The sequence below is a fragment of the Vombatus ursinus genome, unplaced genomic scaffold (genome assembly GCF_900497805.2).
Source record: "Vombatus ursinus unplaced genomic scaffold, bare-nosed wombat genome assembly UNPS02005286.1, whole genome shotgun sequence".
Classification (NCBI taxonomy): domain Eukaryota; kingdom Metazoa; phylum Chordata; class Mammalia; order Diprotodontia; family Vombatidae; genus Vombatus; species Vombatus ursinus.
Window position 1 is genome coordinate 4,825,821 of NW_020945064.1, and position 16,116 is coordinate 4,841,936.

Below are 16,116 nucleotides of genomic sequence, written 5' to 3' on the forward strand. Positions count from 1 at the left end.
GGGTTCCTGTCACCCTTTATAAAGGGTAACAACTCTTGCCCTCAGGAATGACAACTGGTATGGTGCCGATCATTACTCTCGAAGCCAAAATCAGACTCTGATGTTGCAATTCTTTTTACTAAGTTATTTCTCCTAGGCCCAAATCCTACTGATACAGCCCCTAGGCTTCCGCATACCTTCATTTCTATGTCTGTTACAGCCCTCCCTTCTCCCCAACCAACCAACCTCAGAGCAACAGCAGTATTCTGGGTACACCACTAAAATGTTATGTGTGGGGCCTTTCAAGCCTGGGTGTGAGGCATAACATGAAAAAAAAAACATTCAACAAAAGACCAGGTTTGGGGTAAGGGGCTGGGATCTCACCAGCTGGAACCAAAAGGGAGATCAAGACCCAGGCTGTAATCATGTCCTCAGCCAACCACATGGTCTATGCCTCCTGAGCATACACCTAAATCTATAGAGGCCCTACTTGGAGGTCGAAGGGGTGGGGGGAGTGCCTAAGAATGGGGAGACAACTCCAGGGAGATGTGACTGGGGTATGGAGGAGGTAAAGAAAATAATACCCAGGGGGAAGAGTAAGTCTAGGGTTCCAAGGTAGGACAGACAAGAGGGTTGAGTAGAGACCACAGAGCTCACAGAAATATGGCTCCATGGGGAACACCTCAGCTTGTTCATTGAACATTGCCCAAGAAAGTGGGCTGCCTGTAGCCAGACTTCTATGAGCACCAGGCCATACGACGGTTAAAAGCAGGAATCATTAGAGGCATAAGCAGCCATCTCATAAGAGGGGAAACGGGCCGTATCCAGGTCATCACACTGTAGGGACTAAGCCCCTGTCCAGAGACAAGCAAACCCCATTGCCTCCTGAGACTAGCTGCTGTCTACCCTGAGGGTTCAAGAGCCCTAGATTTGGAAGCTTGAGTCTGGCAAGTTTAAAAAAATGTATATATTAATCTCCAGATGTACCCTTAAACCTTAGAGCGCTTCCTAAGGAGGAAAGACACATGTCAAGCTGTATCAGCCACACCCCGTTGCACCACAGCCTCCCCACTGGTCCTAGTATAACAGGGGATTAGGAAGAAAGATATCTGATTTCCAGCCTATTGGCATCCCCAGAGCTGGGGGAAAGGGGGGTAGGGCAGTGAAAAACAGCCAAGTGCTCTTGGCTTTGAGACTGGGAAGGTATATCCTTGAAAGTGTGTCCAACAAAGGGCGAGGGCAAGTGGGTGCTTTGTAGATTTCCTCTGGGGAAGGGGTCAGGTGAGCAGAGTGACTACTAGGTAACCACTTGCCACCAAGAAGACAGTGTCCCGCTCACCTGAATGAGGTGAGCTCCGAAAGGTAGAAGCATAGTGGAGCCAAGGAGAGGAGGGTGAGCAGCAAGGCTCTGAACTCCTGGAAGTCAAGCCTCCCTCCTGGTCTCCTTTGAGAAGACCATCCAGTCTCTTTCTGAGCCTTCACCCTGGTCACCAGCCCAGGCCCCAGCTCTCTCAAGTGCATTAGTCTGGAAGAGCGGTCCCTTGTTACCATCCCCTTGTCTTTCCCAAGGTTGACCCCAAAATCACAATGACAGAGCTAGGAGAGACCTTGGAGATTACTTGATGGGAAACTGAGGCACAGAGAAAAGACATGATTTCCCCAAAGTCATACAGCAAGTTACTGGGACTCATACCTACTTCTCCTGAAACACTGTCCTGTGCTCTTTCCACTATACTGTGATGCTTCCAAGAGTCCTGTCTGGGGTCTGTGAGCACATAAGAATGGGAAAATCCTTCATCCCCAGTTCCTCTCTTGTGGTATTCTACTGTTACCTTTTGTATTCTGCATTAAGACAAGCTTCAAGGTGTCTATGGGGGTTTAATTCCAATGAGCCACACAAATCTCCATGAAATCAGACCAAGTTCTCAGTTTCTGAAGGGTTGGGCCTCTATTTCTTCCTTTCTCACCACAACTGTCCATTGGAAAGTAGGAAAAATATGATTTTTCAATGTATTGTTGTATAATGACTAATCTTGACCCCAGAGAAGAGACAGAGACATGTACTTGCCTCATATCACTGGAAAGGTGAAGGACTGACGTGAAATGTTACATGTACTGTGCCAGTCACATCAACAAGTATCTATTACGCACTTAACTGTGCCAAGGACTGTTCTGAATTTTAACAGCTATTTCTGTTCCAAACGAAGGCTCATCAGAGCCACATCCAGAAATGGTGGTGATGTCTAAACAAAAGGCGACCATAAAACTTCAAAAAGAAACAAAGAGGTTTCTCCTGGAAAGTCACTGGGCAGGTGTTCTAGTTGCCCCAAGGGTAATCCCACCTTGGCCTAACCCTCTCTCCCTCCTTCATGGCATGTTTTGAATTAGGACATGGGTGTAGGAAAGGTAGGTCATTTGTGGTCAGAATTGTGAGTGTCAGGACAGGTCGAGAGTAAAGGTGCCCATTTTTGTTTTCACATAAGATTTGCTTTGAAGGCATATACTTATAAAAGCTAATGTGATAAGTATTTTAATCTTTTTTTCACGAAGGTCGATGTGTTAAAAGATAAATAGAAAAGAGATAAATTACAAATACACAAAGAAGCAAAAACAATAAAAGGTTTGACTTATATGTTTATGATTGCCCTACAAAGTAAAAAAAAAAGTGAACACTAAAGATTTTGAAAATGTATAGTAATACCACTACTACTCCTGAATGGTATAAGAAAAAGAAAGACAACTTTCTTGGAACATGAAAAATTGCATTGTAGCAATTAGGAGTGTCCAAGAATACAATAAATATCTGCAAGGTAGTATCACCATAGGTGTTCAATTAGAGAGCAATTGATCATGTTAAAGATCGTGTAGAGAGGAACCCGGAAGGGAGGAATGGCAGGAGATGAGGAGATAGGTGTGGTCGAAAGAGCTCCAGGTTGGGACTCCAAAGCCCCAGCTAACCTTGTGATCCAGGGCAAGACTCTTCTGATGTCCTGGCCTTGGTTTTGCACATCTGTCATGGCCAGTCTTGGACTAGATGGCATGAGGTCTCTTCTATCTCTGCCACTCAGATTTTGTGAGGCCTCTGAGATCCCTTCCAACCCAGATCCTGTGATTTTCCTAACAAATAACGTTAGTTCTATTCAGAATAGAGTTGTACACATCTACAGTTGGGAAGTCTCTGGTTTTATTCTCTGAAAAATTATTTCTACTTATTCTGTCTTTCTTTTAAGGCTGTCTCAGTTATTTCCTTTTGCATAATTGACTTTGATTTGACTTACAGCTTACTTTTCAAAGAGATTAATAGTATTGTGAAAAACTGTCTCCAAATACAATTTCTAAATTTATTGCCTAGACTTTTTTGCATTAATCTTTGAAAAGCAACTTAATTGGCCTTTGAAAATAACAATTCCTCTTATTTGGGCTCCTGAAGTTATAATCTCCTGTGGCATCAGAACTGTTATATGGGGGCAGCTAGGTGGCGCAGTGGATAGAGCACTGGCCCTGGAGTCAGGAGGACCTGAGTTCAAATCCAACCTCAGACATATAAACACTTACTAGCTGTGTGACCCTGGGCAAGTCACTTAACCCCATTGCCTAGCTGAAAAAGAAAAAGAAAGAAAGAGAGAAAAAAACTTATATGGTGGCTCTTTGTGACATGAGGTAAAGAAAATGAGAAAAATGGCAAAATCATATGGATCCCTGGGTGGATAAACAGACCCTCAGATAACTGCTATGTAGGAAAGAAAGTTGGCTTTAAAACTAGATTTCCAGTCTACTAATTGACATTTCTTGAGGCTCTCTATTAGATCTTACTCCCTTTTAAGCACTGCAAAATGTTTGTCACAACAAAACTGGCAGAAAATGCTGCATATGTTACCCTTGCCAAATCCTCAGTGTGTGTATGTGTTTGTGATTTGTTACCTTAACCTAACCTCATTTCCGTACCCTTTCAGAAGCCAAAGGATGTCTTTTTTAATCCTCAAGATTTTGACTTGTTCCTCCTTCAAACTTTATTACTTTGAAATATATGTGAAATGTAATCAAGCATTATTTCTTGGAAACAGAGGTTGAGTGTTATGAAATTCTTGTTCCAAAGAACTACGTGATAAAAAGAAAATTCCGGGAGGGGTGCCTTTTCATTACTCACACAGTGAAATCCTGCTCTAGGTAACATCAGACTTACCAGTGAAATGAAATGTGGAACTACCAAGTCACATTGCCATATGCTTGTCAGCATTTGGCATCATCTTTAGCTATATTCCTTCAGAAGTCAAAGGGGACTGTTTTAAGCTGAGCTACGAATGGTCATTGGGAAATGCTTGCATTGCTCTTCAAGAAACCTTGAACTTGGACTTTTGTTAACATCTTATAAATCAAAAGTGCGCTCCTCTGTACAATAAAGTACACTGCTATTTAACAACATGACGCTAGGTAACAATAAGTAACTTTGTTCTCTTGGGAAAAAAAAGAGTAATAGGTCCCTGATTGGACTCAGTTGCCTTTTCCATTCTAGAATGTGGCCTAAGCAAGCCGTCCTGGCAAGGACCAACGGGTTGGGCCCAGAATCCTGCCACCTGAGTCACTGCCCCGTCATCCCCAGACTAAGGCTTGGTCTGATGATCTAACCTGGCCCTTTGTGTGACCGCCAAGTTTCTGGAGCTCTACCGGGCCTGGAGGATCACCAAGAGGCATGGAAACCACCACTGAGAACAATGGCTTTTGTTCCCATTTCCCTCTCATCCCACAACCAGCCAGGCACTCCTTTTCTTGAGCAGTCAGTCAGGAGGGTAGATTCAATATGTAGAATCTGTATGGCATGGAAGTGAAAAAGGAGAAGACAGACAATCCCCATACCTGAGGAGCACAAGACCATAATATTCCCCAGATACACAAGAAGGATCTGCAGCGGAAACAAACTAGCAACTAGAAAAATATAATCAAGCCCCGTGTGGAGGTATACACGGGTAATCCCTACCACTGGGCTAGTGGATTTCATGAGCACTGGAGTTCTGAGCTGCAATATACCAAATCGATGGGGTGTCCACACTAAGTTACACATTAATATGGTGAGCTCTGAGAAACAGGGGGCCACCAGGCTGCCTAAGGAGGGTTGGGTGAACAGGACCAAGACAGCATTGAGCAGCTTAAAGCAACTCTGCCAATCAGAAAGGGACATGCCAGTGAATAATTAAAATAACTCCTGCACTTCTAGCCTGAGCAAGATAGGAAGGCCCAGTACTAAAAATAAAATAAATTGCCAAGTATTTATTGAGTGCCTACTATGTTCCAGGCACTTGGGAGTGAGGGAGGGGTGTTGAAGGAATGATAATAACAATATTAATAGCACTTAGGCCATACTGTGAGGTCTACAAAGCCCTTTCCTTATAACAACTCCTTGAAGTAAGTAACCTAAATACTATTATCCCCATTTTATAGATCAGGAAACTGAGGCCCAATAAGTCAAGTCAAGAAGCAGTTATTAAGTACCTACTATGTGCCAGACACTGAGCCAAAGAAAAGCAAACAAAACCAAACCAGTTCCTACCCCCAAGAAGCTCACAGCTAATAGGGGAGATGATTTGTAAACAGCTATATACAAAGGAGATATATACAGTATAGATTGGAGATGATCTTGGAGGGAATTCCAAGAGGTAAAAAACAGCCTGTTCCCAGCCACACAGACAGCTTCATGTACAAGTAGAATTCTGATGTGGTTATCCAGGTCAGACTGCAGGTCTTCTCTCTCAAGTCTGAGACCCTTAAACAAACTCAGCATTTTCCAAACCTTATTCCCAGCTGTCCACACACATTTCACATGCTTTCTCTCACTTGCCGAACTTTTGCAGTCTGGTTTCCACCTTCCCTGTTCAGCTAAAACACTCTGTACTAGAGCCAATGGACTCTTCTCTGTCTTCCTTCTTCTTGACCTATCTGCAGCATTTAGGCAATTAATCAACCCATGCCTCCATCTGATTCTGTTTTCCAAAGCATTCCTGGATTTTTCTGACTCTGCCCTGTTGGTGTTTCTCCTGCTTGTCCAAACATTCCTTCTTAGTGACTTTTGCTGGGTCACCCACCACCTAACCTTGGATGTGTTTAAAATGTTTGTCCTGGACCCTCTCCTTTTCTGTCTCTACACACTCACTCTGTGATCCTATTAGCTCCCATAGGCTCCATTGCCACCTCTATGCAGAAGATTTCTAGATCTTTTTATATCCAGCCCTAGTTGCTCTTCTGAAATCCAGTCCCACATTACCAACAGCCTGTTGGACACCTCCACTTGGATGTCCCAAGAGGCATCTCAAACTCAACATATTAAAAATGGAACTCATTGCCTTCCCCCCTAAATCTGCCACTTTTCCACTCCCTGTTTTTAATTGAGGGGACGGACATCCAGGTTAACAGCCTGGGAGTTATCCTTAATTTTTCACTCTCACTTTTACATTCAATTACTAAGCTTTATCAACACTTACCTCTCCAACATCTCTTGGATCAATCAACAACCATTTGTCAGGTGCCTGCTATTTGACAGGAACAGTGCTAGGCCCTGAAACAAGTGCAATGAATGAAACCATCTCCACTCAGTAAGCTTATCCAGCCACTACCTTAGTTCAAGTCCTAATCACTTCTTGTCCAGACTATATTGCATCAGCCTCCTTATTGGAGTCCTAGCATCCGATCTCTCCCTCCTCCAATCCACCCTCCACACAGCTGACAAAATAATCTTCCTAAAGCACTGATCCTGTCACTCTACTATTTCAGGAACTTTTGATGACTCCTTAGTGCCTCCAGGATAAAATACAAACTCCCTAGCTTGGTATTGAAAACACTTCGAAATCTGGCTCAAGCCTACCTTTTCTAGATTTTGCACATTACTCCCCTTCATGTACTCTATGTTCCAGTCAAGCTGGCCTATCAATCGTTCTCTCAATTCAGCACTCCTAACTCCATTTCTGGAGTGCTCTTCCTCCTCACTTTCCCTCTTATAATCCTGAGTTTCCTCTAAGGCTCAGCTCATGTGCCATCTCCTAGAAGAAATCTTTCCTGTTCCCCAAAATTATTAAAGGCTCTCTCCTTTCTTAAATTATCTGTTATGTATATACAAATATATCTATCCATACCTATAGATAGACCTATCCATTTATATGCATCACCCCTAGACTAGAATATATTGTTATACCCACTTTGCTAAGGAGAAGCTGAAGGTAATGAGAAGAACTGGAACTTGAGCTTACTGCTTCTGACTCCACTAAAACCAGTGTTTAGCTCTTTTTAAAATTAAATTTTATTTTTGAAAATTTAACACAAATCTATTTTCTCTCCCTCCCACATCCCTTCTCACAAGTGAAAGAAGAAAAAAACAAACAAACAAGAAAAACACCAAACCCTTGTAACAAATACGTTTTGTTAAGCAAAACAAATTCCTGCATTGGTCATGTCCAAAAAGTCTGTCTCAGTGCAAGCACTTTGAGCCAGTCCCCTCTGTGTCAGGAGCAGGGTACCACGTTTCATCATGTAGTCCTCTAGAATCATGGTCAGAGAAATTGAGAAGGATAAAGACTGAGGAAATCCAGCAAACAAGAGATCATTGATGACTTTAGAGAAGGCAATGCGTGACAAGGTCAGGAGCTAGACTGCAAAAGATTGGAAATGAGAGAAGAAAAATTGAATATTAACAAATGGATTGAGAAGCAAGTTAGAGGAGAGAAAGTAGGAACAATGAAAAGCACAAATTTCACACAATTTGACTGTGGGCAGAGAGATATAGCACAATAGCTTGAGGGGATGGCAGAGCCTAGTGAGGAGTTTTTAAGGACGGGCAGACTTGGGAGTGCATGTTGGCAGCAGAGACTGCTAGAAAGGCAACCTACTGGAAAGAAGAGGCAACCTACTGGAAAGAAGAGGAAGGGACGGCATAACAGGGTACATGGAGATGGGTCAGTCTTGTGTGGAAATGCCACCACTTCATCAGAGCCTGGAGTAAGGGAGGAAAAATAGGGGAGGGGGTGATGTCAAAGGATTATGAGATAAAGAGAAGGGGAGAAGAAGCTCAAGGTAAAGGTCTCAGTAAGGTAAAGGCCAGGTGTTCAGTTGTGAGGATTGGAATGAGGGGGTGGTGTGGAAAGAAGAAAAGAGAAGGTATGGGAAGGCTGCTGTAGGGGACAATCAGTTAGAAAAGAGTCGAAATGGTGGCCTTGCTGCAGTTGAGACCTGAGACTTTAAAAAATGTACATTGGATCTGGTCACCATGGTTACACTTGACTTATCCGTCTCTATTCTTGAGCATTTCAGTAGGACAGAAAAAGATTGGAAAGTCCCATTTTAACCTTGGAGAAATCCAAGGTCATGCTTTTTAAGAGCAGTGTTTGTTGTAAGAATCAAATGAGCTAATATAAAACAAAAGCATCGTACTAAAGTAAGATTGCTATGATCATATCGCCTATTCCCCCCCGTTTAGGTGTCCCATGTGCCTGCAAAATTAGGTTTATTTTGTGTTCATGTGTGTCTTTGTCTCCCCCCAAATGTGAGTTCCCTGAGGGAACTGTGTTTCTGTGTTTGTATCCCCAGCACCTAGCACAATGCCCAATACATACTATGTGCCCAATAAATGTTTGTTGTATTATATTTCCTTTTTTGTGCCCTATCCAGGTGCAAGATTCAAGAGAGTCCACCCCCAGAAACCCCCAGCCAAGGATCAGAAGCAACTTGGAATTTGTACAAATTTTATTAAAAGAGAACAAAGTGATTGGGAGAAATATTGGGCATTTAGGGGGTGACAGGGTGGGTTGGTGATATTATCCACTCTAGCCTGGGGAACTACATCAGAGAAACCATCATTGAGAATGGCCAAGCCAAAGATTCGACTAGGAAGGTTAAGTATTCTAAGTGGAAGGCATTGGGAATAGAAGAGAGGTGGGTGGGGGGATGGGGGGAAAGCATATAGGAGAAGGCAATTAGGACTAGATAAGGACTCCTTTCCAGGGGCTGATGGTGTGGGAGAAGCATTCTCTAGGTTTCCAATCTTTTCAGCTGCTCTTACCCTGTGTCTCTAACCTCTGGCTCCCTGGGATAGTAGTCAGGGAGAGGAGGTGACCTTCAGATGGCTGCAGATGCTACTTGTTGGTAAATACTCTGGTACTGTGTGAGTCCAGATTCAGATGGGGGCTGGACAAGCCCCAGGCTTCATTTCTGTCTCATGGTTCCTTTCTGTCCTCCTATCCCCACCCTCCCACCAAGACCCTGGAGTCACCATGAGTTCCAGACCCAAATGGCTGGGCATGTGAGAGCTGCTTCTATTGTGCATCCTTTCTTACCAAGAGCAAAGACTGGAGCACCTGAGCCTTCCTTCCACATAGCCTAATGCAATAGGCCTCAGAAATGTTGACATTCTAGGTTCTAGGTTGATGTTCTAGCTCCTGCCCTTTCCCTGGTGTAGCAAGGCTCTGTGTCTGTGTGCAAGTCACTCAGATTATTGCCTTCTTCCTCAAACCAGCCCACCATTCCCAGAAGAAAGGATGGGTCTCACCTGGGGCCCCACCTGGAAGGGTTTGGGGTAGTAAGAAGAAGTGATACAGAAAACAGGAGGTTCAATATAGGGATGGCTCAGGCTCAGGGGAGCTTTTAGAAGCATCCTCAACCCCAAAAAGGAAGCTCCTTAGAGAGGAGGAATGGGTAGGGGTGTTGATGGTGGTCAGCTGCAGATGGGTGCACGCTTCCTGGGAAAGGGTGGGAGTCACAGCTTCCCATCTGAGATCAAGACCTGGAGGTCAGCAGGGGAGTCTACACACAGCACGGCGTGTGAGATGGCAAGCTTATCCACCAGGGAGGCCACAGCTCGTCCCACCTCCAGGTGGCTGACGTAGCCAGGACCCAGAGCTTCAGGGAGTGCAACCCCCATATTGATCTTCACCTGGGTGTTAGAGAGGCAAAGAAAGACATCATCAGCCTCTCTCTTCCCTGTGTAGAACACAGTTCAATGGAAGTTGGTGGGGGTCCCATTTAAGGCTCAGCTCAAGTATATCCTCCTACGAGAAGCCTCCTCCCCCCCCAGCAGCACCCCTCTGTCCCTATGTTCTGTCTACTTTCCTGTACATGTCTCTTCCCTTCAACAGAGATGAGGGCAGGGACGGCTTTCATTTCTGTATTTGTATCCCTGGTACCTATCAAGGGGCCTGGTATGTAGGAGGCACTTAATAAATGCTTATTGATTTAAACTAACATGGGAAAGAGCTGTCACCTACCTGAACAATTGCAGGAGCTTCTGTCTGGGTCTTTTGCCCCTCTAAGCCTCCCTTTATACCAGCTATCAGACTGACTTTTCTCACACATGCATGGGATCATGCATGTGTTTTAAAATCTCCTGTTGCCTTCTGAGTAAAGATAAAATGCCTTTGCCCGCCCTGCTAAGCCCTGCACTATTCTGGACTTATTTCACATTATTCCTTTTTGTATGCTCCATACAAACGGGACAATTCTCCCCAAGTCAATGTATTGTCAGTTAACAAGCATTTTTTAAGCACTTACTGTGTGCCGGGCCCTGTGCTCTCTTGCCTCTATGCCTTTGTTTTATGCTATCCCCTATGTTTACAATGTCACCCCCTTCCCTATCTTCAAATGCTAAATGGAAATGTTGGCAAGTCACTTAACCCTGTTTGCCTCAGTTTCCTCTTTTGTAAAATGAGCTGGAGAAGGAAATGGCAAACCACTCCAGTATCTCTGCCAAGAAAACCTCAAATGGTATCATGAAGAGTTAGACACGACTAAAAATGAGTAAATAACAACAAAATAGGGTGGCTTTACACACACACACACACACACACACACACACACACACACACACACGTTGGGTCTCCATAACACACATACTTCAGATTGCCCCAGGCACAAAAATTATTCATTATAGCTCTATAAATTCATACTAATTTTTAAAAACCCAACTCAAATGCTACCTTCTCTATGAAGTATTCTCTGATCTATCAGTCAGTAAAGACCTTTTCCTCCTCAGACCTTACATAACAGTTTACACCTCTCTTATGTACTTTTCAGATATTATTTTGTATTATAGCTAGCTAGTTTGTGCCTAATCCCTCTTCTAGACCATAAACTCCATGAGGGCAGATGTTGCATCTTATCTAAAACCTTCCTATCTCTCCCAGAGCTAGCAAGGGTGGCTGAGTGGAATACTGATGTCTTTAGGGAATCCCAAATTGTAGATTTCTAGCTTTTCCCCTCTCTCCACCCTGCCTCCACCTCATATGCCTGATGCCACATTACAGATCCTCATCCAGTAGCCTTTCCCCCCGGGGCCCCTCACCTCATTCAGCTTACAGGGTACATCAGGGTATTCCTCACGGACCACCCTGCTGAAGGCCAGGGCCCCTGAGGCCCCCAGGGTCAGGAAGCCTGTGCCTGGCCTGAGCAGACGGTCTCCCGCACTCCCTAGAATATAATAGAAAGGTGGGACAGAGGCTGGGCACCCAGCTGCAGGGTGGGAGGGAAGGGGATGGACAACCCCAACAGCGACTCTGCTGGGGTTTCCCCGACACCCAGGGGACCCCAGAGTGACACAGACCTTGCTGGTCCCCTTGCTTATTGTTCAGGGCCAGAGCCTCACCTGTAATGAAGGTGTAAGAGCCTCCAGGGTTCTCCCAGACCAGAGGAAAGAAGGCTTTCCAGGCAGTGAAGGTACTTAGGAGCAAGGTCTCCAGGACCTATACAGGAGGGACCTTTGTTATCCACAATTCTTACTGCCGTTCCCCATCCCACCCCTCCTGCTTTCCTCTCACCTTCCTCCTCCCTCAACCCACAGCCCCTTCATACCCACTGTAGCTCCTGCAGGCTCTGGGTATGGGGTGCCCCTCCTTGCCACCAGCTGAAACCCAAAGAAGATACCACGTCTGTGACCTTCCTGCCTCCTTCTAGCAGGGACGCCTTTGCTGCTTCTGCGCCATCCTCAGTGCCTACAGAGGGAAAGGGAGCCAGAGAGTGGTTTAGAGACTGAAGCTCCCCCTCCTCCTTTGTCCTGTCTTTGAGAAAGCTACACCGGTTCTCTGAAGACAGCCACATTCCTCTAGGAGTGAGATGACCATCAGTGCTTCACTTGTCATTCTTGGACCAGCTGGTCCATGCAGAGATGCTGTCCCTACATTGCCCTCTGGTGCTGGCTGAGATCGGGGAGTCCCAGAACAGCCTCTTCGTGTGGCACGGTGTTTCCACTCTGGAGTCAGACGACCCCGGTTCAAATCCCTCTTCCAACATTTACTATCTCTGTGACCTCGGGCCAATTGCTTAACCTTTCTGGGCCTCAGTTAACTCATCTGCAAATGAACTTAGTAGAAAGTGTTCTGGACCTGTCCTTCAGGGGCCTGGGCATGTTGCAGAGATCTTTTTCAGATGGGAGTAGGATTAGATGTGCATTGAATGTCCTTTCAATTCTGAAATTCAGGCCTGTGATGTGAATTCCCATCTGGCTCTGCTTTGAACAAGCTGCTGATTAAGTAGCTCTGGGACTCAGTTTCCTCATCTGTAAAATGAAGAAGTTGTTTTACGTCACAGATTTAGAGCTGGAAGGGATGGTATTAAGTCTGACCCTCTTCCATATTATATTATCCAATTCTGTGTACTTTATGGTCTACACCAACTGACAATTCTCCCCTCCTCAACATATTCAGTGTCAGCCAACAAGTATTTATTAAGCACTTATTGTGTGCAGGGCATTGTGTTCTCCTGCCTCTATTCCTTTGCTTATGCTATCCACTATGTTTATAATGTCCCCAACTTCCCATCTTCAAATGCTAAATGGAGCTGTAACTAAGATGGGACCATCAGGGCTTTGCCACAAAGGTAGGCAAGGTAGAGGGCACAGGCAGTAATATCGTCAGTACTTTCTAGTGTCTCAGAATGAATTCATCACACACTCACATACACACACACACATGTTCAGTGATTGCCCATGGCCACACTGGTGGTGTCAGATATGGAATACGAACTCTGGTCTTCTGATACCAAGTCCAACACTCTTTCCACTGCTTTGCCCCCACAGAAAATGCTTGGGGCAGCTAGGTGGCACAGTGGATAGAGCAACGGCTCTGAAGTCAGGAGGACCTGAGTTCAAATCTGGCCTCAGATCAAACACTTGACACTTACTAGCTGAGACCCTGGGCAAGTCACTTAAGCCCAATTGCCTAAAAAAAATAAAAATAAAAATAAAAATTCTTAACCTTGGGTCTGTGAACTTAAAATAATTTTTTAAAATAATATTTTACTTTTTCCTCAATTAAATGTTAAAACAATTTTAACTTTTAAGTTTTGAGTTCCAATTTCTCTTCTTCCAATAGTATGGCAGAAAAAACAATTTAATAATTGTATTTTATAGAATTTGTTTCCTTCATAATACTATGTATTTTACTTTATGTACTTAAAAACATGATTTTGAGGAGGGGTCTAGGTTTTGCCAGCTGACTGAAGGGTCCAGGGCACAGAAAAGGTTAAGAGCCCTGCTTTTGAGCATTACTCCAGATCACAGTCTGGGGTTCCTTTCAGTCCTAACATATGACCCTGTGACTTCGGGGGCTGAGTTTAATGAGGGAAGTTTAGGGACAATTTCTCACCTTTCTTTCCACTCCCAGACTTCAGCTTTGGTCCCTGCCCTCTCCTCCCCTGCATCTCTCCCCAGAACACAGTTCACATTTGCCTCTTGGTGCAAACCCAAGGCCCAACCCCACTGCCTTGGGCACTCCTAGAACCCATGCCCCACCCTAGACCTGAGGCGATGACTCACCCACATCCCCCACCACAGCGAACAGGCGATTGTGGGCTTCTGCTGGTACGAAGTTCCGAAGCTTCTCCAGGCGTGTGGCATCCCGGGAGATAACAGCAACCTGGAACCCTGTGGCGGTGGAGGAAAGTCAGGACCCAGGCTCCTGGAAACATGAGTCTACAGAGTGGGACCCCACTGGCCAAGGGTCTGGGCCAGAAAACGCTCAGTCAAAGCTGGCCCTGTATGCCCGACTTGAGCTCATTAGGAAGTAAATGAATCCCAGAAATTTAGAACTAGAAGGAATCCCAGAAAACATCTAATCCAACAAGAGGATAAAGTAGAAAGAATCAGAGGAGACCAGAGTTCAAATCTTGGGTCTGCTACTTCCTTTAATTTTAGACAAGGCTTCCCTGACTTGGGCCTCAGTTTCTTCATCTCCAAAATGAAAGAGTTGGACTGCATCAGAGATGCTTCCCTTTTTTTTTGTTTCACCCTTTAGCAGGCTGAGGAAACCCATGGAATCCTTCTGAGAATAATTCATATTTTTAAAATTCATAATTGCTAAATTGCTGAATTTCATTTAAATATTAGTAAAAATGAAGATGTAATTTTTTTTTCTCATCCAAGTTCATGGACCCCCCCGAAATCTATTCATGCACCCCAGGTTACCTGGATTACATACTCCCTATTGGTACTTTCTAGGTCTAAATCCTATAACCACTTCACTTTATGGAGTAAGTAACTGGTGTCCAAGAAGTTTAAATAGTCTGCCCAACGGTTACCCAGATATGGGGTGTGGGAGATGGGGAATGGGAGGAAGTGGTTTCCTGAACCCTAGGTCTAATCCTGTCTGGCCCTGGAAGCTGGGCTACTGACTTACAATCAGGATGTTCTCCCGCTAGGCTCCTGGCCATCTCTCCATCCCAGCTCTGCACCTCTTTGCCCCTCCAAGTTCAGTGGAAAAAGAAAGGACTCAGAAAAAAGCAGCACTTGACCAGACTCATTGTCCACCAGCCTCTTCGGAAATCCTGAGGCTGGGTTGGAATGAGAAACCTGGGTTTAGCTCCTTCCCAGGTGGCTGTGAGAGTATCCTTCCAGGATCATGGGGAGTGAGTACTGAGGTGAGACTGGATACTCTGCAGTGCTTGCATCCCCCAGGCAGGGCACCAGCAAGGTAGAATGGAAAGCACACTGGATTTGTAATCAAAGGACTTGGGTTCAGAACTCAACTTTGCTGCTTCCTACTTGTGTGACCTCTTTGAGTCTCAGTATCCCCTTCTGTAAAATAGGAAGTTAGACTCAAATTCCTTCTAGTTCTAAATCCTATAACCCAGGCTTCCTCAACCTGGGATTTCCTCAGCTGACCTCTCCAACACCCCCACCCTCTATCTAACCTCCCGCTTTGCGGCTTTCTGCACCCCCAGTGACTTCCCACCCAACTGGGGGCCATGACCTCACCCATCACACTCTCCCCGAAGGCCTCACCCTTCTCCAGGAGCGACTTCACAATCCCAGAGCCCACAGTCCCAGCTCCTCCCAGCACGAGGACCAGGCGCTCAGAAGGTGACATGCTGCCAGGGAGGGTGCCCCGCAGACAAAGCGAAGTCTTGGCAGTGGGGAAAGATTAAATAAGGAAGGTTCCTTGGAGATCCCGCCCTTAGAGCTCCTCACTGGCCAATCTCTCAGCATTTGGTAGGGGTTGGCTCCGCCTCCTGGGCAGCCAGCCAATCCCCAAAATCTTGCAAGCTAATTTACGAGGTCTATTGTGTAGTCTGGGACATAGAACTGGAAAGGAGTTTAGAAATTATAGTCTTCTACTGAGAAGGAAAGAAAATTGCCCGGAATCTCAGAGGCCAACCCTTCCAGTCCAACCCTAAACAATTAATCTCCTCTACAACAATAGTTAGCATTTATGTAATGCTTTAAACAGGTTTGCAAAGCACTTTATATGTTATGTCATTTGATTTTTACAACAACCCTGTAGGTGTTATTTTTATTACCTCCGTTTTACAAATGAAGAAACTGAGATGTAAAGAGACAGAATTTGAACTCGGGTCTTGCTGGCTTCAGGTCTTTTGTTCCATCCGTTGAACTACCTATCTGTCTCACCCAACTTCTTCAACAAGTGGTCATCCATAAAATGATAATAGTTGTTGTTGTTATAGTTGTGTCCTACTCTTTGTGACCTCTGTTTTCTTGGCAAAGATACTGGAGTGGTCCGTCATTTCCTTCTCCAGCATATTTTACAGATGAGGAAACTGAGACAAACAGGGTTAAGTGACTTGCCCAGGATCACACAGCTGACTGTATTTGAAATACAGAAGAATCTTCCTGACTCTAGATCCAGCACTCTGTCCATTGAGCTACCTAGTTGCTAA

The 16,116-nt window shown here is 44.9% G+C and overlaps 1 protein-coding gene across 2 annotated transcripts; it reads right to left on the reverse strand.

Annotated features, from left to right (window-relative positions):
• Nucleotides 1-8,685: 8,685 nt before the first annotated feature.
• Nucleotides 8,686-15,337, reverse strand: LOC114031004. Of its 2 annotated transcripts, none has more exons than XM_027846006.1 (6): nt 15,224-15,337; nt 13,760-13,867; nt 11,800-11,939; nt 11,594-11,690; nt 11,294-11,418; nt 8,686-9,889 (listed from the first exon to the last, which is right to left on the reverse strand). In XM_027846006.1, the coding sequence occupies exons 1-6, from the start codon at nt 15,306-15,308 to the stop codon at nt 9,713-9,715; spliced, it is 732 nt and encodes a 243-aa protein (XP_027701807.1). In that variant the 5' UTR covers nt 15,309-15,337; the 3' UTR covers nt 8,686-9,712. The 2 variants fall into 2 exon arrangements, with proteins under 2 accessions (XP_027701807.1, XP_027701799.1); XM_027845998.1 differs by having other exon boundaries at nt 15,197-15,337.
• Nucleotides 15,338-16,116: the final 779 nt, after the last annotated feature.

Coding starts and splice junctions, on each gene's coding strand:
- LOC114031004 (XM_027845998.1), bottom strand. CDS start 15,308: ATGTCACCTTCTGAGCGCCTGGTCCTCGTGCTGGGAGGAGCTGGGACT. Junction 13,868..15,196: donor CTTCGGGGAGAGTGTGATGG/GTGAGGTCATGG, acceptor CCACCGCCACAG/GGTTCCAGGTTGCTGTTATC. Junction 11,419..11,593: donor CTCTTACACCTTCATTACAG/GTGAGGCTCTGG, acceptor ATTATATTCTAG/GGAGTGCGGGAGACCGTCTG.